Genomic DNA, 27317 nt, shown 5'->3' on the forward strand with positions numbered 1-27317 from the left:
GCTCTGAGTCTTCAGAAATTCAGAAGATTGTCAACGCCTGTGGTACCCTGATCCCGCGAGAGGGGTGTGGGGCGCGAGCCGCCGCGCTCTCTCTCTTGGTCTCTCGTATCCACGCGATTGGCGTGTGCATTTTAATTGTTGATTGTAATTCGTCTTTTATGTGAACTTGGGATTACTAAGGCAATCCGAATTCCACACGAAAGAGACTGACAGAGTCGCCACCTAGATGTGGGATCTAGGACCCATAATTAACCAGAAATCTAGACTCGCTACCTGGTTACGAGAATGGAAGGTATGGGGAGTTATCCACCACATGCACCATTCCTGCCCGATAATCGGTCTTCGATTCCAAAAGCTAACTCTTTTAAATTTATTTTAAATGGCTCATTCAACTCTATGTTAAAGTGCGAACTAAGTGACATGCATCCTAACATCTAATTTCAATGTGAATCCTAAATGTGTATCTTGATTTATTAATTTGTCTGGATTCAATCGAAGTGAAAGTTCTCATAAAATTCTAATTTCATGGAAAGTCCTAAGTGATTTGATTAAGCATTTACAAGAAAATTAATATACAAAACACCACAATTTGTTGTGGTGCCGACTCGCGGGTGGTATGCCGTCAGACATCCAAGCTGCCTACGTACCCAAGCCTCACTGGGATCAGAGTCGACGTAGTTCGGTGCACCTAAGCTAAGTTACATATGCCTAACTCAACTAAGACACCGACCTAGACGGGATTGACTGTTTCAACAGTTTTAGGAGAAGTTATTTAATTCAAGTTGAGGATTTTATTATCTTAGGATTTCATCTAAGATGCTATATGATTCTCATCTAAATGCAAATGGTCCCTTAGACTAATGCAGGTTTGCCTTACATCCTAGTTTACTAGGCTTGTCCTAGGGAAAGATTGGGTGACTAGTGTAACTAGACCTATGGCACGGTTGCTATACATAGCAAGCGTCCGTGATGAGGCTGGACTCCTAACTCTAGGACTCTCTAAAACTTAGGACACGACACGACACCGGTGTTCCTAAATTAGGCTCTAAGGGTCCTTACGACGGAAACCGTGATCCAACGGTTCCGAAAGACACAAGACAAATCGATTTAAATTCTCGAGGTTAGTGAAAAAAAAGATGGAAGAGATGATGAAATAGTGTGAGGGAATGAGAAAGATAGAGAAAGGTGCGACTGAACTTGGGAGTGCCAAATTGCCTACGTACCCCGCGATGGGGATCAAGCCACACGTAGTTCCGCTGGTGTGGTTGCTTGGATTTTGGAAAACAGGATTGGTATTTGGATCAGGAATCGGGTTTGTATTTGAGCATTGGACTTGAGATTCAGAAACATTGATTTAGCAATGGGATTTTGGAATTGGGAATTTGCATCAAAGAATTGAGCATATAGGAATCATCAAGGGTTTGAATTTTGGGAATTCAAAATGGGCGGGCTTATGAGATTCGGTCAAATGGATTCAGACATGCGACTCAGATTGTGTTGGGATATGACTTGGTTAGGCAAAAGGGAGGAAGTTCTATTAGGTGTAAAAGGGCATTAGTAGAATAGGGGAATGACTCGGTTGTGACATGGAAGGCCGCAACTTGGTCGAATGCGACTCGGTTGCATTGGGATGGGTTGATTAAGGAATTGGATTGAGTCAACTAAGGGGAGAGTCCAATCGGTTAAAGAGGTTGAGCATACTCGACTAGAGAGTTGGGTCAACTCGACTAGGGAGGTTGGCTAGAGTTGACTCAGTTGAGCTGGGTTGGGATCCCACTTGGATGGATTGTATTGGGGCGATTTGACTTAAGCTGCAGGTGGCCTGGCTGGGTTAGATTTAATGTAACCAGATTTATGGATAAATGGTTTGCCTCAGTGAGTGGACAAAGGTATGGCTTGGGTTGATGTGACTCGGTTGAGTTGTGCTAGGGTCAGGTTAGGTGGGGTTAATGGTTGAGTTGGATTGGATTGGGTTAAGGTCAAGTGCGGGTTGACTTGGCTTAGACTGGATTGGAACTGGTTGAGCGTGGATTGGGGTGCGGCTTGAGGTTTGGGTGGTTGGAGTATCTTAGGAACCAATAGGGCAAAGCGGCTCTTAAGGGGAATGAATTAATTGGGCCGAATGGGCCCGATGGCCGGGTTAACTGGGTTGGCCGGGTCTATTGTAGGGGTGTATGAGGGTACTGTTGGGTGGATGAATGAAAGGCATGTGGTGTATGATGTGTGGCTATGGTTATAGGGTTTAAGGCTTATGGGTATGGGTTTAGGTGTGGTTAATGGTTAGGTTGGATTGGGTTAATGGTTAGGGTCAAGTGAGTCGGGTCTAAGTTAGGAGCAAACCCGAGACTAGCCATGGTCTAACTAGGAGGAAGCAGGGTACAAACCAGGGTGCGGACCAGGGTGCACCAGGGTGCGAACCAGCAGGGAACCAGGGTGCGAACCAGCAGGGGAACCAGGGTGCAACCAGCAGGGAACCTGGGTGCAACCAGCAGCGAACCTGGGTGCAACCAGGGTCTAACCAGAGTGCGAACCAGCAGGGAACCAGGGTGCGAACCAGCAGGGGAACCAGGGTGCAACCAGCAGGGTACAAACCAGGGTGCGGACCAGGGTGCACCAGGGTGCGAACCAGCAGGGAACCAGGGTGCAACCCGCAGGGGAACCATGGTGCAACCAGCAGGGAACCTGGGTGCAACCAGCAGCGAACCTGGGTGCAACCAGGGTCTAACCAGAGTGCGAACCAGCAGGGAACCAGGGTGTGAACCAGTATCGAACCTGGGTGCAAACAGCAACGAACCTGGGTGCAACCAGGGTCTAACCAGAATGCGAACCAGCAGGGAACCAGGGTGCGAACCAGTATCGAACCTGGGTGCAACCAGCAACGAACCTGGGTGCAACCAGGGTCTAACCAGAGGCTAACCAGGGGGAACCAGGGTGTGAACCATTAGGGAAAAATAAAAATGAAGATAAGATGGGTTAAGAGAAGAGGGAAACATGTATAACTTCAAAGTCTACCATCAAGAAGAATGAGTAAAGATTGATCCTAGATGCTTCCTAACATGGTTTTTCTTTTAAAGTAAAAGATATGCATGAAAACAGACCCTACATAGAATTGAAATAAATGCCTACCTCTTTGAAAACCCACTTTGTGTTTGATTTTTCTTTGATCTTAATTCCTTGAAGATGATTCCTTGCTTGATAATGACTGCTTTTGATATATATCACCCAACGTATCACCCGATCCGGCAAGGATGGCCGAACCCTTGAAGAGATGAGGGAGAGGGATGAATTTTCTAAGAGAGGGATTCTTTTTCTTCTCTTTCTTGGATGGTGGGATGAGAGGGTATTTATAGGAGAATGGGATAGGAGGTTAGGTGAGGTTAGGTGAGGTTAGGTAAGGTTAGGTGAGGTTAGGTAAGGTTAGGTGAGGTTAGGTGAGGTTTGGGTGGTTAGGATGAGAGGAGAGGTTAGGTGAGGTTAGGTGAGGTTTGGATGGTTAGGATGAGAGGAGAGGTTAGGTGGTTTTGGATGGTGAGACCCAGGTCAAGATCTGTCATTGATCTAACGATTTACGGAAATCGGGTCTCGGAATGGAATCAGGGTCCGGGCTATGAAGTGACCCTAGCTTATTTTGTCCCGATTGATGATCCGTAAAGTCAGATCAAGATATTAATGACCTAAAACATATAAATCAATGATAGAGGGGGTTCTCACATGGATTTAACACACTAAATTCACTAATCAGGGTATTTTTCAATTTTTCGGATCTAATCATCTCACCAGGTACATCTCTTTATCATTTTGTTTTTTTCAAAAAATTTGAGGATGGATCAATATATTAGGTTATTGTTGGTTAAAGTAAAGCAAAATGTGGGTGTCTACAGATGCCCCTCTTTGGTAGAGACGACGTAGTCATCGAATACCAAAGTCAAAATGACAGAACCATTTTGCGTAGCTTTAATCGACAAAGGACCCCCTAAACACAATGCAACCTAATATAATGCAAGACCTTAGATGAAATCCTAGAATTGGAATGCAATAAAACAAACCCGCTGCGGTGCCGCTGGCAACGAGAGAAATGGGATACCATTTTCAAATGGATTTTCGGAGGGAAAGGAATATCGCTTTTGAACAGCTTCAGAGGAAATGAGACGTCATTTTCAAATGGTCTCAGAGAATAATGGATGACTTTTGAAAGATTCTTAATGAAAATGCAGCATCATTTTTGAATGGGCTTGGGCAAGATGAAATACCGTATTTATACGGATTCCAAGGAAATGAGACATCATAGTTGTATGATGTTCAAAGGGTATAAGAGACCATAGTTGTATGGATTCGAAGAGAATGAAATACCGTATTTGTACGGATTCCAAGGAAATGAGACATCATAGTTGTATGATGTTCAAAGGGGATAAGAGACCATAGTTGTATGAACTCGAAGAGAATGAAATACCGTATTTGTACGGATTCCAAGGAAATGAGACATCATAGTTGTATGATGTTCAAAGGGGATAAGAGACCATAGTTGTATGAACTCGAAGAGAATGAAATACCGTATTTGTACGGATTCCAAGGAAATGAGACATCATAGTTGTATGATGTTCAAAGGGGATAAGAGACCATAGTCGTATGGACTCGGAGAGTGAAATACCGTATTTGTACGGACTCCAAGGAAGCGAGATATCATATTTGTGTGATGTTCAGAGAGAAAATATCTTTTTCCAAATGGATTCAGAGAGATATGATGATTTGAGCTTTAAGAGAAATCGAAATTTCCAATTAACAACTTTAGAAGCAAAGGATTTAATAACACTATGCAGCAAAAGAACTTCAGGGCTTAAATATGGGATGCCACTTCATTAGCAATCTGCCTCAGTTTGAGGCATTCTAACCTTCTTCTATTCGTTGACCAGAGATTATTCTTTCAAAGATCTTCGTCATTCGTGACAGCGTCACCTTTTTCCAAGTTCCTCAGAACCTGTTAATGAACCTGCCTTCAGAGTGATTGCACCCTACAACAATTCTAAAAATAAATTTTTTTTTTTAAATAGAACTACAGACACTTGTAATAAAAATACAAAATAAGAAAGATTACTCCAGTAATCTCGTGATGCTTCTGACTTATCAGTATTTTCTTTTGGGTTAGACTAGCCTCTTTTAAAGAACGTTTCTCCATTGATAAACATCTTCACTTATTTTTAATACAGTGATACCTCATATATCTTTCTATCAACTTTCAGATTGCTTCAAAATTAATGCCCCTAGTTTCGAGAATCATTGTGTATTAGCTTCGCCTGACCTACCGCGAGTTCAGAGACCGATGTAATTCTTTTGGCGTGAGTCCAATCTTACCACGACCAAGTCTTCCTTTTTTGGATTTTCAACTTGGTGGACCGCTCGGCCTTAACTTTTGCCTGAATCGCCTTTTCAGGTTTTCGACTCAGCGGGCCACCCCCTTACCTTTTGCCTAAGCCGCCCTTTCAGGTTTTCAACTTAGCAGGGGAATGATCCTAAATTTTGCCTAGATCGCCTTTTCATGTTTTTCAATCTAGCGGATCTTCAAGCTCCATTTCTTTTCTTTTTTATTATTTTTTTTTATCTTCTTTTCTTTTTACTTGAACACCAAAAGGACTTTATAGGTGAGGTAGGGCTTTTCAAAGAATGGCTTAAGGTTTTGCAAGGGTCTCGACCGAACCTATGAACAGGTTGCCTACGTATCCCAGTGTAGGAATCAGATCATGCGTAGTTCAGGGTGAATGCCCCTAGTATATTGGGATTTGAAGGAAAATTTTATTTAGGCTCAAAAGGGTTTGCAAAAGGTTATAAATTTTTTGATTTTTGGTTATGAATTTGGGATTTATTCGGCCAAAGGACGGCCTTCTGATGTTCAAGCATAGAACCTCTTAAGTTGATCAAGATTTGTTGGTTCTGGCAATATTTCTCCATTTAAATTACGGAGCTTGACGGCTTTTCCGGGTAAGATTTGGTCCACAATGTATGGTCCTGACCAATTTGGTTTGAACTTGCCCCTTGGGTCAAACATTGGTGCTCGATTCTCTTTTAGAACAAGATTGCCTTCTTCTAAATCTCTGACCTTAACCTTTTTATTAAAAGCACGGGCTATTCTGCGCTGATAACCTTGCACATGGTAAAGCGCCTTTAATCTCTTCTCGTCTAGCATGTTCAACTCTTTATACCTGGCATCTGCCCATTCATTTTCTGGTAACTTGACTTCAGTCAATACTCGGAGCGAAGGTACACGGATCTCAACAGGTAGCACTGCTTCCATCCCGTAAACAAGAGAGTAAGGGGTTGCCCCAGTTGAAGCCCTAATTGATGTTCTGTAAGCCCACAAGGCGTATGGTAACTTATTCGACCAATCTTTATAAGTTTCTGACATTTTGCTAATGATAGTCTTGACATTTTTGTTTGCAGCTTCTACCGCTCCATTTGTCTGCGGACGATAAGGCGAGGATTTATGATGCTTAATCTTGAACTCTTCGCAAAGAGAGATTACTTCCTTCTTGAAATGAGATCCATTATCTGAGATAAGTTCATGGGGAATTCCATATCTGCAAATTATGTTGGTGCGTATGAATTTAGCAACTGATGAGGATGTAAGCTTTGCATAAGAAGCGGCCTCAACCCACTTGGTGAAGTAATCAATAGCAACGAGTATGTACTCGTGACCATTAGACGACTTGGGAGAAATCTTGCCAATGATGTCAATTCCCCATACCGAAAACGGCCAAGGAGAGGTAAGAGAATGCAATTCGGTGGGTGGTACATGGATGAGATTCGCATGTATCTGACATTTATAGCATCTCTTCACAAATGTGTGACAATCTGCTTCTAATGTCGGCCAATAATACCCCAGACGTAGGATCTTCCTTGCCAACATCTTCCCATTCATATGAGGCCCACACACCCCTTCATGAATATCTGCGAGAATTTCTTCTGCCTGATCTTCAGTGACACATAAGAGTTGAATTCCATCGAAAGACCGTCGATACAACTCTCCTCCACAAATGACGAAATTAGCTGCCAATCTCTGCAAAGTCCTTATTTCTTTACTCGACGCCTCATTGGGATGCCCCTGGCCTGAGATGTAGTTCTTTATGTCTGTATACCATGGCTTTCCATCGGGACATCTTGCAGCTATTTCTATAGCATCAACATATGCAGGAGCCCATTGCTCTTGAACCGTGATGGGCCTCATCTTCATATTGTGAGGTATGTCAATCATGGAAGCTAACGTTGCTAAGGCATCGGCGAATCTATTCTTCAACCTTGGCAAATAACTGAAAGTGACGCGTTGAAATTGCTTAGCGAGAATATCCAAGTATTCATGATATGGCAATAGCTTTTCTTCTTTGGTTCTCCACTCTCCTTGAGTTTGGCAAATGATTAGCTTCGAATCTCCATATACGTCAAGATTCTCTATGCCTAAGGCCAATGCAGCCTCAAGCCCAACAATGCATGCTTCATATTCTGCCATATTGTTGGTGCAATTGAATTGTAACTTAACGGCAACGGGGACATGCTCATTTCGAGGCGACACAAGCAATGCCCCTACTCCTTGTCCTGTTTGGTTTGCTGCTCCATCAAAATAGAGGGTCCAACCAGTTTCTGGATACTCATCTTCAACCATCATGATCTCTTCATCTGGGAACATCGGCTTGAAATGCTGACTTTCTTCTCGGGGTGCTTCCGCCAATTGTTCAGCAATGGCTCGGCCCTTTACTGATTTTTGGGTTACATGAGTGATGTCAAATTCAGACAACAATAATAACCATCTGGCAGTCCTGCCTGTCAAGGCTGGTTTTTCAAAGAGATACTTCAGAGGATCCATCCTCGACAAAAGCAGGACCTTATGTGATAAAAGGTAATGCCTGAGTCGCTGAGTGGCCCAAACCAAGGCTAAGCAGGTTTTTTCTAGGACAGTATACTTTTGTTCATACTCCAACATCTTCTTGCTAAGATAATACACAGCCTTTTCATGCTTGGTTTCTGGATCTTGCTGTGCTAACATACAACCCATTGTGGTTTCTGTTACTGACAAGTAAAGCAGCAATGGATGCCCCGGTATCACTGGTGCTACTATCGGTGGCTCAGACAAACTTTGCTTTATCTTTTCAAAGGCCTGCTGACATTCCTCTGTCCATTCTTTGGAAGAGTTCTTCTTTAAGAGCTTAAAGATAGGTTCACAAGTTGATGTCAGATGAGCGATGAATCGCCTTAGGAACTGTATCCTTCCTAGGAATCCCCGAATTTCCTTCTCGGTTCTAGGCGGTGGCATCTCCTGGATAGCCTTAATCTTCTGAGGATCTACCTCTATACCCCTTTGACTCACCATAAATCCAAGCAACTTACCGGAGGTAACCCCGAACACACACTTGCTAGGATTCAGGCGAAGCTGGTATTTGAGAATTCTTTCAAAGAACTTCTTAAGGTTCGGGATATGATCTTTCCTTTCCTTGGCTTTTACAATCATATCATCGACATAAACTTCGACTTCTCTATGTATCATGTCATGGAGCAAGGCTGTAGCTGCTCTTTGGTATGTCGCACCGGCATTCTTAAGACCAAATGGCATTACCCGATAGCAATATGTCCCCCATTGTGTAATGAACGAGGTCTTAGCCATGTCCTCGGGTGCCATCTTAATTTGATTGTAGCCCGAGAAACCATCCATAAAAGATAGTAATTCATGCCCGGCCGTATTGTCCACCAAGATATCGATATGTGGTAGAGGGAAATCATCTTTTGGACTTGCCTTGTTCAAATCCCTGAAATCTACACACATTCTCACCTTTCCATCTTTCTTCGGTACAGGTACTATATTTGCGAGCCATTCTGGATATTCCACCACTTGCAGAAATCCAGCATTCAACTGCTTAGTAACCTCTTCTTCTACTTTCAGGACCCACTCAGGCTTCATTCTCCTTAGCTTCTGCTTTTTAGGTTTAATCCCAGGCAATAAAGGTAGCTTGTGCTGAACAATGTCTTCGCTCAACCCGGGCATATCTTTGTAGGACCAGGCAAAAACTTCTTTATATTCCTTAAGTAGGTTTATTAATTCATCGCGCTCTTCAGAGGATAGAGTATTTCCAATTCGTATTTCCTGTATTAAATCTTCTGTTCCGATGTTTATAATTTCGATTTCATCTTTAAGAGGCTGGGCTCGGCGCTCCTCCTCTTGTTTGAGCATATGCTGCAATTCAAGGGGAGTTTCGTCGATCCCCCCTTCCTCATCTGAGGAGGGAGTGTTATCATTATTATTAAAGTCAGAAGCAAACACAGAGACATACTGAGAATCAGATTTCATTGAATTGAAAGAAGTTACATCATTATCATTGGACTCATCCTGAACAGGTTCAGGATTCACATAGTAAATAAACTCAGAAAATGACTCGCCTGGACTAGGCACTGACACTGATTCACTCGACTTGACTAGACTTGACTTAGCAATAAAATAAGATGGAAAAACATCAGAACTCCAGTTTGAAAGATTTTCTGTTGCAGGTGCAATCTGACTCTGAGGTTCAGTAAAGGTATCATTACTCTGAATAACTGCCACTAGCATATCTTCACAATCTGTCTCTTCTTGTTCTTCAGAATAGTAATCAACATCAGGCACATTTTCTTCAAACAAAGATTCCAGCACATCTGGCTCAAGGTAGACTAACCAGTCCTCAACAGTTTTCTCAACATAATATATCGGCGGTTCTGTTTCTGGGAGAGCAAGGCCACTGAATATTTCAAAACCGGGTATCATGATCCCTGTCACTGAGTCATACCATGGTTCAGAAAACCCATAGTATGGAAACGTCTCACCTTCTTTGATAAAATGACCATTCATTGATAAGGGATATGGAGCCATTAGGAGTACCCTTCCGGTGCGGCGGATTTCTTCCTTCAATTTCAACAATTTTTCCATGGCTTCCTCCTCCTCTTCAGTAGGTACATATCCAAGACCGAAAATTCCATGGTTTGCTTTGATTGGGCGCCAGTGAGATGCCTTGCTTGGATCACGGCCCAAATTCATACCAGGGAAGTAGTTCATTTTTCTCATCATCTTGGCCACCACAGAACTGATGGCGAACGGCAAACACAACTCCTCCCGAGAGGCATCCTTGTAAGAGATAACAGCAACCTCGAATGCGAAACCATTCAAGTTGTAGTCATCTGCTTTTGCAACTGGAAGGATCAAAGTTTCTCCTGTTATTTGCCCTATTTCTGGCTCTTCATCACCTCTGACAGTGAACAACTTCCCATCTTTAATGAACTTCAATTTTTGGTGAAGGGTTGAAGCGACAGCACCTTCCTTATGCAACCAGGGACGTCCTAGAAGCATATTGAACGAGGCTTTGATATCAATAACTTGAAACTCAACCTCAAATTCTTGACCGCCCATAACGATCTTGGTGGTGAGGACTCCGACCACATTTCTTCGGGTATTGTCATATGCGAGGATACCAAGGGTTGATTCGGCAAAATCAGTGGGACCGAAACCCAAGGTAATGGCAGTTCTTAATGGACACACATTCAACGCGGATCCGTTATCTACCAACACAGATGGTACTTTCTTGCCTCCACAAACAATAGTGACATGAAGAGCTCTAGCATGATTCCGACCTTGAGGAGGCAGCTCTTGATCTGAGAAACTAATGGCCCTGGTGGCCTGGGTTAGAGCAACAACTTCAGCCAGTTGCTCCGGAGATATCTCTGAGGATACCTGTGTTGTATTCAATTCTTTTAACACAGCCTCTCTGTGTTTCTTTGATGCAATCAATAATCCCCATACAGATATAACAGCCTGAGTTTTCTTTAACTGCTGCACAACTTCATCATCTGGATCTTTCACATATTGCGGCTCCTCTCCTCGAGCCAATGCCCCTGGATTTTCGACTCTCAATTCAACAGGTTTGAAAATTCTTCCGCCCCTTGTCACATGTCTGACTTCATCCAATTCAGGCTCATCATAAGTGATAATTTGAGGGACTTGTGGCTCATAGGTGATTACCAAGGGAGGTACAGACTCTCTTAGGTGTGATTCATCACAGAATATGATTTGGGGTTCAGAGATGGGTTCTAAGGCACATATGAGGGTAAGAGGGTCAAACTCAGGATCTCCTATGGTTATGGCATTAACGGCAGCAGGAGGATTTGCATGACCAGGTAATGGGTTTTGGGTGACATTGGGTCTTGGCTGGAATGCAATGACTTTCTCATCAATGAGTTTCTGGATTCTAAATTTCAAGGCAATGCAGTTGTCAGTAAGATGACCAGGACCTCTGTGGTACTCACAGTGTAGGTCAGCTCGCCAACTTGCAGGTAGAGGATTGGGGGGAGGCCGGATGGCAGGTAAGGTTATGCGACCTGAAGCAAGACACTGCTTAAGCACCTCTGAAGATGGAATGGGAAGAGGGGTAAATTCTACCCGGGTTTGTTGCCGAGGTGCGGTTGCGGTTTGAGCATAGTCCATTACTAAAGGTTCTTGGGACCTAGAGGATTGAGCATTGGAACGGAAAATACTATTGACTTGGGCTGGAGGGGACTTTTTGAAATCTCTGGGGTTTGGGTTGCTACGGTTGAATACACCTTGAGCCATAGCCTCCTCTATCTGGGTGCCAGCCACGATGAAGTGTTTGAAGTCTGGATAGTATTGCAAAGACATGTGATACTGGAGCTGGGGGGAAATATTTTTCATGATTATCTGGACTTGTTCTTCCTCAGACGGGCGCTCCATCATCTGAGCTGCTATTCTCCTCCATCTTTTCACAAAAATCAAAAAGGATTCCCTCAAGTCTTGCTTTGTTCTCTCTAAATCCTTTCTGGTGATTTCTGTCCCATCATCATATTTGAATTGCCTGATGAACTGCTCGCCGATATCCTTCCATGTCCTGTAACGAGTCTTGTCCAAGACCATGAACCATCTCCTCGCAACCTTGGTTAGGGAAACTGGGAACAATTGAGCCATTTGCTCAGAAGATAACCCTTGAGGCTGACACATGATGGTGAACATTTGCAAATGTGTGATTGGACAACCCACACCATCATATTTGTCGAAATCGGGCATTTGAAAATTGGCAGGAAGGCGAATTTCGGGAAATAAAGTAAGATCACTGGGATTGAAACCACCCTGGTCTTGAAACTGAATGTCTTGAACTTTCCTGGTAAGAGTCTCTAATTTCTCCATAACAGACTTATCAACCATGGACTGAGAAGGCCTACTGTGATTCTCGCTGTACTGCTCTTTTTCTAAGTCTTCTTCGACTTTATCAGGGATATTGATGAACACTGTTTGGGCAGGTGCTACTGGAGTAGCTGCTTGGCGCATAGGCCCTTTATCCTTGGACAACGACGGTCCCAACTTTTCAGAAAGCTGAGCCTTGATAACTCGGTTTTCTTCTTTGAGTTCTTGAAGCTGTTGGAGAATCAAGGTAAGAGTATCGGTAATAGCAGCGGGTGGAAGACCATCTTGGTTGTCTGCCATTGGTGAGGATGAGGACGGGAAAGAAGGAGATGCTGGGGTTCTTAGAGAAGGTGGCGGAGAAACAGATTTCCTCTCTAACCGCGAAGAGACCCGAACCCAAGGAGTATTAGGGTTAGCTATGATGTTTATTGCCCTGTAATATCCGAAAGACATATTTTAAAATCAGAGAGAAGAATAGACGATGATGCACACATAGACAAAGATAATGAAAGAGAATGATGGACTTTATTGATCAATCATTAAAATTTGAGTACATGGTTCAATCTTTCAAAGATAAACATGGAACTAAGCATTCTTTTTAGACTTCTTCTTCGGACGACAATCTTCCTCAACTGACTCCTTTAAAGGTTTGATGATTCTTGCATCCCAAGCAGATGAAACAGCTTTGACAATCTTGGGCTTGAGACCCTCAGGCGGATAGAAATGATGAAGGGGAGGCACAATGGATTGCTCCCTTCCATACTGACGCTGAATCCTGGCAGGAACATAAAAGGAAGTCTTTTTGAGACCAAGAAGGCGAACGTAGTTAGCTTCTCCGGTGTTGAAGACAGCTTCTTGGATTCCGGGAATTTGCCAATAAATCTGATCTTCTTGGCGAGAATTTAACCATTCAACCCAATCGCTTTTATGATCGAAAGAAACATCATGACGCCATTCACTGAAGGTGTATAACGTATGATCAAAATGGACAGGAGCTGCAATTTTTAGCTTGTGGCATAACCACACTTGAAGTAATGCAGGACATCCTGAGAAAGACCCAACGAAAGAGCGAATATAAGAGCTTGGACCTGAACTGGCACGAAGGTGAGCCATATCATCCAATCCATTGAAAGTTTCTGCAAGCATAGTAGGAATTGGATTGGCGCCACGATCCATTTGATCAACGAGGTCCAGAAGAACAGCTGACGCAAAGCGAGAAGGCTGGACAGTGAGGAACCTAGCAAAGGAGCAGAATCTCAAAGCGCGCCGTCGAGCTTTTTGAATATCAACAGCACCAATGTATCCAACAGGAGGGTAAATGTCAATCAGTCGCTGCATGGACACTTCTTGGCCTTTCATGAAAGAGTTCATGGATTCATCTGGATTATCCATCAAGCAAAGGAACAAAGGACGATAATCTGGAACACAGGATGGCTTCACTAGAGGGCCATCCACAGGATATTCCAATAAGGCACACCATTCTTCAAAGGTGGGACACATTTCTTGGTTGCCAAAACGGAAGACATGATGATCGGGATCCCAACACTCTGATGCGGCATAGAGTAATCCCCAATCGAGCTTGATGGTTGCCACGTAGCCGAAGAGATTTTTCTCTTGTTCACTTATGGCGTAGATATGGGATTCTCTTAATGTACCACGGATCCAATCAAGAATTGTACGAGTAGACATAGTGCCCGTAAGCCAAGAGAAGGGATATAAGAATGATCAGGATTACATGAACACGAGATTGGGATAAGTTCCTGCCAGTACAAGGAAAGTATGAATACATGATCGAATCACACGATAGAAGAATGAAAGGCATACGATCGAAAGATTAGATGAGATAGCATAAGATTGCTTTCAACGGATAGATCAAGAATGACTAATCCTATGAGATCTTTGGAAATGATAGGATTTATATCCTAACCCCTAAAGGAAATTTTTTTTTTAATCTCGCACATTTTAACAGTGTGACCTGAAGGCATCAACCCTAATCCTAATCAAGCGGAGTGGAGAGAGGATCTCGACTCATGACTTTGTTCGTGTACCTAGGACCGATCGTAGCCATTGGAAGATGGTCTACGGCCTAATCTAGACACAAATAGGCAGGATATCCTAAACTAGGCTCACACACGTGATGCACATGTGTTCGTATACTACATGCATGTGTGGGTTAATCTAGGGGTAAGGCCAAGAGTTCCCTTAGCGCGAATCCCTGTTCGATATACTGTACCAGTGTCCGGCGTATCAGTACGTGAACAAGAGATCCGTTTACGTACCATAATGGTACTAGGCTAAGGGTGGAATGCTTCTCTAGCACAGAGGCACCAGGTGATGAAATCCCAGTCAACCATGCTAGATAACACTCCGGGTTCCTAAAATAGGACGTGTGTGCACGTGAGATGCAGAGTTTAGATGCAAGTGATGTAAGTGTGTGCAATATGTTTGCGCAATCTATGATGCCTTCAGATTTTGTTAGATTAAGTTTGAGTAAAGTGTGATGAGAAAATAAAACAAGACAAACTAATCTAACAAGTATAGAGTTTTTATGAGCCAATTAAATTAAATTCAAATGAATTATCTTTTGAAATTTTAATGAAGTTAGGTGGTCCCCAGCAGAGTCGCCAGACTGTGGTACCCTGATCCCGCGAGAGGGGTGTGGGGCGCGAGCCGCCGCGCTCTCTCTCTTGGTCTCTCGTATCCACGCGATTGGCGTGTGCATTTTAATTGTTGATTGTAATTCGTCTTTTATGTGAACTTGGGATTACTAAGGCAATCCGAATTCCACACGAAAGAGACTGACAGAGTCGCCACCTAGATGTGGGATCTAGGACCCATAATTAACCAGAAATCTAGACTCGCTACCTGGTTACGAGAATGGAAGGTATGGGGAGTTATCCACCACATGCACCATTCCTGCCCGATAATCGGTCTTCGATTCCAAAAGCTAACTCTTTTAAATTTATTTTAAATGGCTCATTCAACTCTATGTTAAAGTGCGAACTAAGTGACATGCATCCTAACATCTAATTTCAATGTGAATCCTAAATGTGTATCTTGATTTATTAATTTGTCTGGATTCAATCGAAGTGAAAGTTCTCATAAAATTCTAATTTCATGGAAAGTCCTAAGTGATTTGATTAAGCATTTACAAGAAAATTAATATACAAAACACCACAATTTGTTGTGGTGCCGACTCGCGGGTGGTATGCCGTCAGACATCCAAGCTGCCTACGTACCCAAGCCTCACTGGGATCAGAGTCGACGTAGTTCGGTGCACCTAAGCTAAGTTACATATGCCTAACTCAACTAAGACACCGACCTAGACGGGATTGACTGTTTCAACAGTTTTAGGAGAAGTTATTTAATTCAAGTTGAGGATTTTATTATCTTAGGATTTCATCTAAGATGCTATATGATTCTCATCTAAATGCAAATGGTCCCTTAGACTAATGCAGGTTTGCCTTACATCCTAGTTTACTAGGCTTGTCCTAGGGAAAGATTGGGTGACTAGTGTAACTAGACCTATGGCACGGTTGCTATACATAGCAAGCGTCCGTGATGAGGCTGGACTCCTAACTCTAGGACTCTCTAAAACTTAGGACACGACACGACACCGGTGTTCCTAAATTAGGCTCTAAGGGTCCTTACGACGGAAACCGTGATCCAACGGTTCCGAAAGACACAAGACAAATCGATTTAAATTCTCGAGGTTAGTGAAAAAAAAGATGGAAGAGATGATGAAATAGTGTGAGGGAATGAGAAAGATAGAGAAAGGTGCGACTGAACTTGGGAGTGCCAAATTGCCTACGTACCCCGCGATGGGGATCAAGCCACACGTAGTTCCGCTGGTGTGGTTGCTTGGATTTTGGAAAACAGGATTGGTATTTGGATCAGGAATCGGGTTTGTATTTGAGCATTGGACTTGAGATTCAGAAACATTGATTTAGCAATGGGATTTTGGAATTGGGAATTTGCATCAAAGAATTGAGCATATAGGAATCATCAAGGGTTTGAATTTTGGGAATTCAAAATGGGCGGGCTTATGAGATTCGGTCAAATGGATTCAGACATGCGACTCAGATTGTGTTGGGATATGACTTGGTTAGGCAAAAGGGAGGAAGTTCTATTAGGTGTAAAAGGGCATTAGTAGAATAGGGGAATGACTCGGTTGTGACATGGAAGGCCGCAACTTGGTCGAATGCGACTCGGTTGCATTGGGATGGGTTGATTAAGGAATTGGATTGAGTCAACTAAGGGGAGAGTCCAATCGGTTAAAGAGGTTGAGCATACTCGACTAGAGAGTTGGGTCAACTCGACTAGGGAGGTTGGCTAGAGTTGACTCAGTTGAGCTGGGTTGGGATCCCACTTGGATGGATTGTATTGGGGCGATTTGACTTAAGCTGCAGGTGGCCTGGCTGGGTTAGATTTAATGTAACCAGATTTATGGATAAATGGTTTGCCTCAGTGAGTGGACAAAGGTATGGCTTGGGTTGATGTGACTCGGTTGAGTTGTGCTAGGGTCAGGTTAGGTGGGGTTAATGGTTGAGTTGGATTGGATTGGGTTAAGGTCAAGTGCGGGTTGACTTGGCTTAGACTGGATTGGAACTGGTTGAGCGTGGATTGGGGTGCGGCTTGAGGTTTGGGTGGTTGGAGTATCTTAGGAACCAATAGGGCAAAGCGGCTCTTAAGGGGAATGAATTAATTGGGCCGAATGGGCCCGATGGCCGGGTTAACTGGGTTGGCCGGGTCTATTGTAGGGGTGTATGAGGGTACTGTTGGGTGGATGAATGAAAGGCATGTGGTGTATGATGTGTGGCTATGGTTATAGGGTTTAAGGCTTATGGGTATGGGTTTAGGTGTGGTTAATGGTTAGGTTGGATTGGGTTAATGGTTAGGGTCAAGTGAGTCGGGTCTAAGTTAGGAGCAAACCCGAGACTAGCCATGGTCTAACTAGGAGGAAGCAGGGTACAAACCAGGGTGCGGACCAGGGTGCACCAGGGTGCGAACCAGCAGGGAACCAGGGTGCGAACCAGCAGGGGAACCAGGGTGCAACCAGCAGGGAACCTGGGTGCAACCAGCAGCGAACCTGGGTGCAACCAGGGTCTAACCAGAGTGCGAACCAGCAGGGAACCAGGGTGCGAACCAGCAGGGGAACCAGGGTGCAACCAGCAGGGTACAAACCAGGGTGCGGACCAGGGTGCACCAGGGTGCGAACCAGCAGGGAACCAGGGTGCAACCCGCAGGGGAACCATGGTGCAACCAGCAGGGAACCTGGGTGCAACCAGCAGCGAACCTGGGTGCAACCAGGGTCTAACCAGAGTGCGAACCAGCAGGGAACCAGGGTGTGAACCAGTATCGAACCTGGGTGCAAACAGCAACGAACCTGGGTGCAACCAGGGTCTAACCAGAATGCGAACCAGCAGGGAACCAGGGTGCGAACCAGTATCGAACCTGGGTGCAACCAGCAACGAACCTGGGTGCAACCAGGGTCTAACCAGAGGCTAACCAGGGGGAACCAGGGTGTGAACCATTAGGGAAAAATAAAAATGAAGATAAGATGGGTTAAGAGAAGAGGGAAACATGTATAACTTCAAAGTCTACCATCAAGAAGAATGAGTAAAGATTGATCCTAGATGCTTCCTAACATGGTTTTTCTTTTAAAGTAAAAGATATGCATGAAAACAGACCCTACATAGAATTGAAATAAATGCCTACCTCTTTGAAAACCCACTTTGTGTTTGATTTTTCTTTGATCTTAATTCCTTGAAGATGATTCCTTGCTTGATAATGACTGCTTTTGATATATATCACCCAACGTATCACCCGATCCGGCAAGGATGGCCGAACCCTTGAAGAGATGAGGGAGAGGGATGAATTTTCTAAGAGAGGGATTCTTTTTCTTCTCTTTCTTGGATGGTGGGATGAGAGGGTATTTATAGGAGAATGGGATAGGAGGTTAGGTGAGGTTAGGTGAGGTTAGGTAAGGTTAGGTGAGGTTAGGTAAGGTTAGGTGAGGTTAGGTGAGGTTTGGGTGGTTAGGATGAGAGGAGAGGTTAGGTGAGGTTAGGTGAGGTTTGGATGGTTAGGATGAGAGGAGAGGTTAGGTGGTTTTGGATGGTGAGACCCAGGTCAAGATCTGTCATTGATCTAACGATTTACGGAAATCGGGTCTCGGAATGGAATCAGGGTCCGGGCTATGAAGTGACCCTAGCTTATTTTGTCCCGATTGATGATCCGTAAAGTCAGATCAAGATATTAATGACCTAAAACATATAAATCAATGATAGAGGGGGTTCTCACATGGATTTAACACACTAAATTCACTAATCAGGGTATTTTTCAATTTTTCGGATCTAATCATCTCACCAGGTACATCTCTTTATCATTTTGTTTTTTTCAAAAAATTTGAGGATGGATCAATATATTAGGTTATTGTTGGTTAAAGTAAAGCAAAATGTGGGTGTCTACAACGCCGAGTGTGAGTTACCTAGGGATTTCTATGCTTTCTCTCTTCTAAAGCAAAGAAACTAGGGTTTGTTGGGCAGAACCTCCTTTCAAAAAAGGTTTGAAAAGCAGAAAACTAGGATTTCTATAATTGAAAACCTAATTCTAAACTAGAAAAACCAAAAAACTCTAAGAGAAAAATTCTTTTTGAATTCAGTAGCTTCTGAATTCTAATTTTTACTTCTACCCCCCCTATATATAGGAATTCAGGCAAGAATTTTGCATAGTGAAAATTTTAGCACTCTGTGAAACTGGAAAAGTCCAATTTCGTAGAGTGCGAAATTTAACTTGATATTAACATTTCAAGTCGGCAACATTTCAAAAAATGTGATTTTTTATTTTTTTGGAGGCTTTTGCCGAAACTCCTCCGTTTGGACTTCGAATCGTACGCGGTCGGATCCATTGGATTCCTCGTTCCGAGGAGATTCCAACGAGTCTGATATCGCTAGATTTTGGGACGTGAAGTGTTTCTGGGTAAAAACATATCTTTTTTACTCAAAGTTAACTTCTTGGTTGAAATACCGTGTGAAAACGAGATCTTTGGGTGTGCCGTAAAAGGAGCGTGCCGTGTAAAGACGGGCTTTTGTTTCATCTCTGGGATAAAATCATTTTCGAGGAGTATTTTCCTGTTTAAATAACCTAGAGAGAGATCGAGAGAAAGGAATAGGGCTCTGGGACTCGTCATGGGACTCTTCCTCGTGACAACCTATCATTAGTTTTGCCTTTGTGGGACCCTCGAGGCGGACAGCGGGATGAGACCCCGCTAGCCTTGATCTCCACATGAGATGGAGAGCTCCGTGCGACTCTTGAATAGTGCACTCACAGTATGAGTTATGGCGTGTGATACCACTTGATTTGGAGTAAAACTCGAAACCAAGTCGTACCTCAATAAATGTCCCCACACAGATCCAAGGATCCGATGGGAAACTAAAAGAATAGAGTCGCTATCCAGGATGAAGGCCTAGAACCCATAAATGAACTCTGTGAAATAGATAAAAGCATATCCCAGAATGAATAGGTCCGTGCTTGGTTATGAGTGGGGAAGGTGTTAGGCACCCCACTCGCTCGAGAAAACTCTGTCTCTAATGTCATTTTTATTGATTTTAAAGTATTTTGCGCAAAAGTATGAAATGAAAACTGTCATCCCCGAGTAGACGACCTATCTACAGCATACATAGCTCAGGAATGAGCAATCACATCCACAAAGAAAAGAAAAACCATCAACAACCTAAGGAGGGTTGATATCTGCCGTCTCCCCCTCTCAAATATATATACAAACCACATGTACAAAAATGAATCAACAACCTCACATCTCTCATGAGGAGGCGGGAAAGACTAGTGCAACTCCAATATCATGTGACCCTGATACCTGTCTCCACTACGGCCTAACACATCTCATCTAAAAAAATGATAAACATCCACATACATGCTACAGCTAAGCATATAAGCGGATATCAACAGATAATGATAACGCTACAGCTAACCAAGAATATGAACATATATCATGAGATAATATGAGATAAAGAAATAATAAACAAGTAATCAAGAGATGAGATAAGTAGATAACGAGCTAAGCATGTGATCATAACAAGAACAAACATGTAATGCTACTGCTAAGCATGTATAATCATGTGATCAAAGTTAAAAAAGCAATAACTAGTAGTATGCAAAAGAATAAGTAAATATAAACATGTGATCTAAGCAAAGCTATGCTAAACATGTCAACATACAAATCAAAGGATCAATAAATCATTAAAGGAGTCTGCGGAAGAAAAAGGGCTTGATAGGCTCGAGAGGGCAAACGTCCTTACTTATAGCTTGTGTCCAATGAAATCAACTCTCATAAAAGTGTTGACTTCATAGTACCATCGACAACTACCTTTTCTTCCTTGTTATTGGTTGAAAACTGTTTTTTCCTTAGGTTTTCCAAAAATGTATTATTAGATTTGAAAACAAGGTTTTGAAAAGGTTTTGTTTGAAAAGTTTTTGAGAAATGTTTGACTGGACTTGGGAGGGCCCAAGCTGCCTACGTACCCTGTGGAAAGGGATCAAGCCAACGTAGTTTTGAAACCGCTTTTCGAAATATGTCCTTAGTGTTTTTTAAGTTTGTTAGCCCAAGGGTTCAACAAGTCTCCCATTGAAATGTTTTGATGATTAACAAACTCAATTTGTTATAAAATAAAGGTTTTATACACTAATGATTTCCATTGGCAAAGTTATGGTGTTGATAGCGTAGCATCCTCAAGAGTGCATGATAAATGACAAATCATTCAAGCTCAAAGTGATATCAAAGGCATGAAGAAGGCATCACCATCTCAAAGGTATTCAAAGACAAGGTTGAACTCTAGCCTAACAAGAATGGTAATCAACTCAAAAGTTCAAGCTTGGCTCAAGCATCAATGGAGCTGAGTGAAGACATGTCAAAGCCTCTACAAGGTGCCAACAAGATTGAAGACCAAGTAAATTTAGAATGTAAATGGTTCTTCATGTATAATCTAGGTCTATGGCACAAAGGAGAGTTAAAATCAAACTAAGTAGAACTTAATGGGTTTGTGAATGTTCATAGTGGTTGGACCCTCATGACATTCCATTTAACTTGATAAATTAAAGTTCCAAAAGCCCAAACAAAGACAGCAAAAATATAAGAAAAAAACTGTTGTTCGTAAGCTTCTCGGAGCTCCGAGAAAATTGTCAGAGCTCCGACAATGGTTCCAGGTTCAAAAAAAATAAGGACTCGGAGCTCCGAGCCCGGACTCCGAGAAGACCGTTGGGGAGATTAAAAATTGTGTATTTTTCTCCCCTCTATATATATGAACCTTGGGACTCTTGGAGAAGGAACTAAGGAGTTTACAAATATTTTAAGAGCACAAAAAGGCATTCATTCTCCTTCTCCTCAAGATCTTCACTCTCCATCTCTCTCTTGTGCCATTTACCTTAGATTATTCTTAAGAGACTTTAGGACTTTCATTTGTTCATCTTGTTCTTGTGAGAGTGAGTGAGCTTTACTTTAAATTAGCGTATCTAGAGGCAAGCAAGCTAAAACCTTTCATCTTCTTTGTATTTGGGACAAAGGGCGCCGTAGTAGACCCTTGGAGCTTGAAGCTCGATTTGTACAAGGCGGAAGGAACGCCGTATTTAAGTTCCTTAGAGAAGATAGTAGAATCCTCAAGGAGAATAACTTGAGAAGAGTGGAGTAGGTCTTGAGCAAAGACCGAACCACTATAAAAATCCTTGTGTCAAAGCTTCATTGTCTCTTCACCTCTTCTCTTATGGTAAGCTTTTTACTATTGCTTTAAATACTATTTTTGATTTCCTATTCAATCTAAAACTAGTGCAATCTAAGTTTTCAAAATCCTTAAAATTTGAAAAGAAACCCAATTCACCCCCTCTTGGGTTGCTAAGTGGAATTTCACTTGGAATCAAATCATAGGCTCTTCTTACATAGGATTTCTCTTTGAAAAGCTACAAGGGAAAGATCCAAATGGCAGCCTTTTCTCATAGCAATGAGGGACAATCCACTACTAGACCCCCCTTCTTCAATGGCTCAAACTATCCATATTGGAAAGCTAGAATGAAAGTGTTTTTGAAATCTTTAGATTTTGATGTTTGGAGAAGTATCCAAAATGGATATAAAGAACCTAGTGTTGATATGGTACTATGGGATGAAAATGAAAGAAAATAGTACACTATCAATGCAAAAGCAATGAATGCCTTGATTTGTGCCTTATCTCCCGAGGAGTTCAATTGAGTTTCTACTCTTGAAACCGCTAAGGAGATTTGGGATATGTTAGAGATAGCTCATGAATGGATAAGTCAAGTAAAAGAGTCCAAGATGAATCTTCTCTTTAGAGAGTATGAACTACTCATGATGGACCCTAATGAAACCATTGCCGAAATGCATACTAGGTTCACAAACATAACAAATGGGTTGAGATCATTAGGTAAACAATTGTCTAGCAAGGACTTAGTTACCAAAATACTTAGGTCATTACCTAAAGACTGGGATCCCAAGGTCACCGTCATTGAAGAAGCAAAAGACGTATAAAAAATGGGCTTAGAAGACTTAATAGGTTCCTTAATAACTTTTGAAATGGTTTTAAAGGGAAGAGAAACCTTAAACAAACAAAAGGAAGATACAAAAAGGAAAGGAATAGCTTTTAAAGCAAGAGTTGAGAGTGAAGAGGAAGAGAGTGAAGAAGACACACAAGATGATTTTGCTCTCTTCACCAAGAGATTCAAGAAATTTCTCAAGTTCAAGAGAGGAGGCAACTCTAGCCAAGGAAGAAATAGGCCTTCAAGCAAAGAGGAGATGAGATGCTATAAGTGCAACAAGGTTGGTCATATAAGGCCAAATTGCCCACTCATCAACAACAATGACAAGGATAAGAAGAATAGAAGAAATGGCAAAAAGGCTTTGTGTGCGGCGGCTTGGGATGAAGGGAGTACTTCATCCGGAAATGAATCCAACGAAAAGGATGAAGATGACCTTTGCTTCATGGGACTCGCCGATGTGACACAAGATATCTCCGTATCCGAGGTAAATGATGTTGATGATATGTCTCATGAATTCTCTAATGATGAACTAATATTTGCTTGTGAAAAACTTCATGAAAATTTGGATTTACAACTTGCCAAAAACAAAACAATGAAAAAGTCCTTACAAGATATAACTAGGGATTTTAGGTTCTTGAAAAAGGAATTCGATTTGCAAACCAATACAAGTGAAAAATTGATTTTGGAAAACAAAGCTTTGAATGAAGAAGTAGACAAATTAATCTTTGAAAACAAAAGCTTGAAAGAGGAAAATGAGAAACTTGTTTTGAAATGCAAAGAACTTCATTTAACGTTTAGAAAATTCTCATGTGGCAAAAACAAACTAGATGAAATTCTTGAAAATAAGCTTGTCTCTCTAGAAAAAAATGGTCTTGGTTACCAACCCCTTTCTAAAGGAGAAGCCTCATTCAAAAATAAGTTTATAACGAATTCCTCCCACATCCATGCTAACACTAGTGCTTTTATTCCTACTTGTCACTATTGTGGTAGAATAGGACACTTAATGTTTGCATGCAATGTGAAGAAATCAAAGCATCTAAATTTATGTGGGTTAAAAAAGATGAGCTTTATAATGTTGCTAACCTTGAAGGACCCAAGAAAAAGTGGGTACCTAAAACTTCAACATGAGCTTTGATTCTTGTAGGTGTGCTTGAAAGGAAAACCCTCAAAGGACAAGTGGTTCTTGGATAGCGCTTGCTCAAGGCACATGACGGGCGACGTAACCAAGTTCGCCTTTGTCACCATGAGTCATCAAGGAAATGTCACCTTTGGGGATGATACAAGAAGCAAAATCATCGGTGAAGGTACCATTAAAATTAAGGACATTAAAGTTGAACATGTTTTGCTCGTTGATGGTCTTTCATTTAATTTGATAAGCATTAGTCAACTATGTGATCTTGGTCACAAAGTTCTTTTTGAAAAAGATAGATGTAAGATTTTGAAGGATAAGAATAGTGAAGTTGAATTTGTTGCATATAGAGATGGCAATATGTATTCATTAGCATTAGAAGACCTTGAAAATCAAAATATCCAATGTCTCTCCGCCATGGATGATAACCCTTGGTTATGGCATAGGAGACTTGGTCATGCTCATATGGATTTGATTTTAAGATTATCTTCTAAGAATCTTGTGAGAGAGTTACCTAAACTCAAATACATTAGAGATAAAGTTTGTAGTGCTTGCATTTATGGAAAAAATGCTAAAGACTCTTTTAAACCCATAAGTGTATTATCTACCTCTTGTCCACTACAACTCCTTCACATGGACCTATTTGGTCCCATGAAGACTCGTAGTAGAGGAGGTAGTAGATATGTATATGTGATTGTTGATGACTACTCTAGGTTCACTTGGGTGTTGTTTTTAACTAGTAAAGATGAAACCTTCAAGAAATTTGTCAACTTGTGCAAGCGAATTCAAAATGAACAAGGGGTTTTCATAAATGAAATTAGAAGTGATCATGGAACCGAGTTTGAGAACATTGAGTTTGATACCTTTTGTAATGAAAATGGAATCAAGCACAATTTCTCGGCTCCAAGAACTCCCCAACAAAATCGGGTAGTTGAAAGGAAAAATAGATCACTTATTGAAATGGCTAGAACCATGTTAAATGAGCACAATGTTCCAAGAAACTTTTGGGCGGAAGCCGTTCATACGGCTTGCTATCTTTTAAATAGAGTGCTCATTAGACCTCCCTTAACAAAACACCTTATGAACTATGGAGTGGAACACCCCCCAAAGTTAGCTATTTCAAAGTTTTCGGTTGTAAATATTTTATATTAAACATGAAAGACACCTTGTACAAGTTTGATTCAAAATCCGATGAAGGTATCTTCTTAGGCTATTCAACCCATAGTAAAGCTTATAGAGTCCATAACAAAAGAACTCAAATTGTGGAAGAATCCGTGCATGTTAAATTTGATGAGTCATTTGAACCTCCTAAAGTCATTAATGAAGATGATGATGGTGTCAATCTTCTAGAGCCTCATAGTCAAGTAGAGTCCATTGTTCAACCCTTGGAAAATCTTGATTTAGAAGGTCAACCTATAGATGAACTTGAAGTAGAAGGTCTTCCCAAACATAGTAGAATCATGTCTAGTCACCATTCTACTCAAATCATAGGTGAAACCTCACAAGGAGTTAAGACAAGATCTCACTATAGGAATATTTGTGCCCACATGGCCTTTATCTCCCAAATAGAACCCAAGTCCATAAAAGAAGCTAAAAATGATGAATTTTGGATGATTGCTATGCAAGAGGAACTAAACCAATTTGAGAGAAACCAAGTATGGAGGCTAGTTCCTAGGCCTAGTGATCACCCGGTTATTGGGATTAAATGGGTGTTTAGAAACAAACTCGATGAGCATGGAGATATTCAAAGGAATAAAGCTAGATTGGTAGCCCAATATTACAACCAAGAGGAAGGTATCGATTATGATGAGACCTTTGCTCCGGTTGCTAGATTGGAAGCCATAAGGATGCTACTTGCATTTGCATCCCACAAAAACTTTAAGTTGTATCAAATGGATGTGAAGAGTGCATTCCTAAATGGGTATATTATGGAGGAAGTTTATGTTGAACAACCTCCCGATTTTAAGGATTTCAAATACCCTAATCACGTATATAGGTTGGACAAAGCCTTGTATGGTTTAAAGCAAGCTCCTAGAGCTTGGTATGAGAGACTTAGCTCCTTCCTATTAGAGAGTGGCTTTCAAACGGGCACGGTTGACAAAACCTTGTTCATTAAAAGAAAAGAAAAAGATATGCTTATTGTTCAAGTCTATGTAGATGATACAATATTTGGTGCTACCAATGATAAGATGTGTGAAGAATTCGCACAATCCATGCAAAAAGAGTTTGAGATGAATATGATGGGAGAGCTTACCTATTTCCTAGGATTTCAAATCAAGCAATGTAAAAATAGAATTTTCATCAACCAAGAGAAGTATACTAGGGAACTCCTTAAGAAATTTGGCATGGATAGCTCACAAATCAAGCCAACTCCTATGAGCACTTCCACCAAATTAGAAAAAGGATGAAATTGGCAGACCGGTTGATGAGAAGAAGTTTAGAGGAATGATAGGTAGTCTATTATATTTGACCGCTAGTCGGCCGGATATAATGTTTAGCGTGTGTATTTGTGCTAGGTTTCAATCGGGTCCTAAAGAGTCTCATTTGAGTGCCGTTAAGAGGATATTCAAATATTTCAACGGAACTCCTTCTTTAGCGTTATGGTATGAACGATCGAATGAATTCAACCTAGTAGGATTTTCGGATGCCGACTTTGCCGGTTGTAGAATTGATAGAAAAAGCACAAGTGGCACTTGTCAATTTCTAGGAAGGTCTCTAGTGTCTTGGTTTAGCAAAAAACAAAACTCGGTAGCCTTGTCTACTAGTGAAGCAGAATACATTGCGGTCGGCGCTTGTTGTGCACAAATCCTATGGATGAAGAACACTCTCATGGACTACAATCTTGCATTTAGTAATGTTCCAATCCATTGTGATAATACAAGTGCCATCAACTTGACAAAAAATCCAATTCAACATTATAGAACTAAGCACATAGAGGTACGACATCATTTCTTAAGAGATCATTCTTAAAAAGGGGATATTGAAATTAAGTACATCCACACCAATGAACAATTGGCGGATGTCTTCACAAAACCCCTTAATGAGGATCGATTTTGTGACCTTAGGAGTGGACTCAACATTTGGAGTTTGGATCAAGTCAAAGAGTTTGCACATGAAGCATGAATAGAAGATACAATTCTCCTTGTATATATATATATATATATATATATATATATATATATATATCTTGTTTTGATAGTGACTACATGGTTTTAGATGGTCCAACCCTAACTCTAAAACTCACTCAATTGGTACCCATAGCCCACTTCATTTCAAGGGGGAGTCGGTACCATCACCCTTAATTAAGATACCTAAAACTTTGGCCATGGGCCATCATCTAAACCTTCGGTAAGTCATATGTGTAATTCATGCATTGGATGATAGTTTATACTTGCAATATCACCTATATACATATCTATCTATGTGTATGTG

The 27317-nt window shown here is 41.7% G+C and overlaps 1 protein-coding gene across 1 annotated transcript; it reads right to left on the bottom strand.

Annotated features, from left to right (window-relative positions):
• Nucleotides 1-4921: 4921 nt before the first annotated feature.
• Nucleotides 4922-18118, bottom strand: LOC143861374 (uncharacterized). Its single transcript, XM_077372300.1, has 3 exons — nt 17915-18118; nt 7310-12629; nt 4922-4975 (listed from the first exon to the last, which is right to left on the bottom strand). The coding sequence occupies exons 2-3, from the start codon at nt 12494-12496 to the stop codon at nt 4922-4924; spliced, it is 5241 nt and encodes a 1746-aa protein (XP_077228415.1). The 5' UTR covers nt 12497-12629; nt 17915-18118.
• Between the last annotated feature and the right edge of the window lie 9199 nt (nt 18119-27317).

Source organism: Tasmannia lanceolata, unplaced genomic scaffold (genome assembly GCF_043159265.1).
Source record: "Tasmannia lanceolata isolate RefF3 unplaced genomic scaffold, GAP_Taslan_0.1 ptg000037l, whole genome shotgun sequence".
Taxonomy (NCBI): domain Eukaryota; kingdom Viridiplantae; phylum Streptophyta; class Magnoliopsida; order Canellales; family Winteraceae; genus Tasmannia; species Tasmannia lanceolata.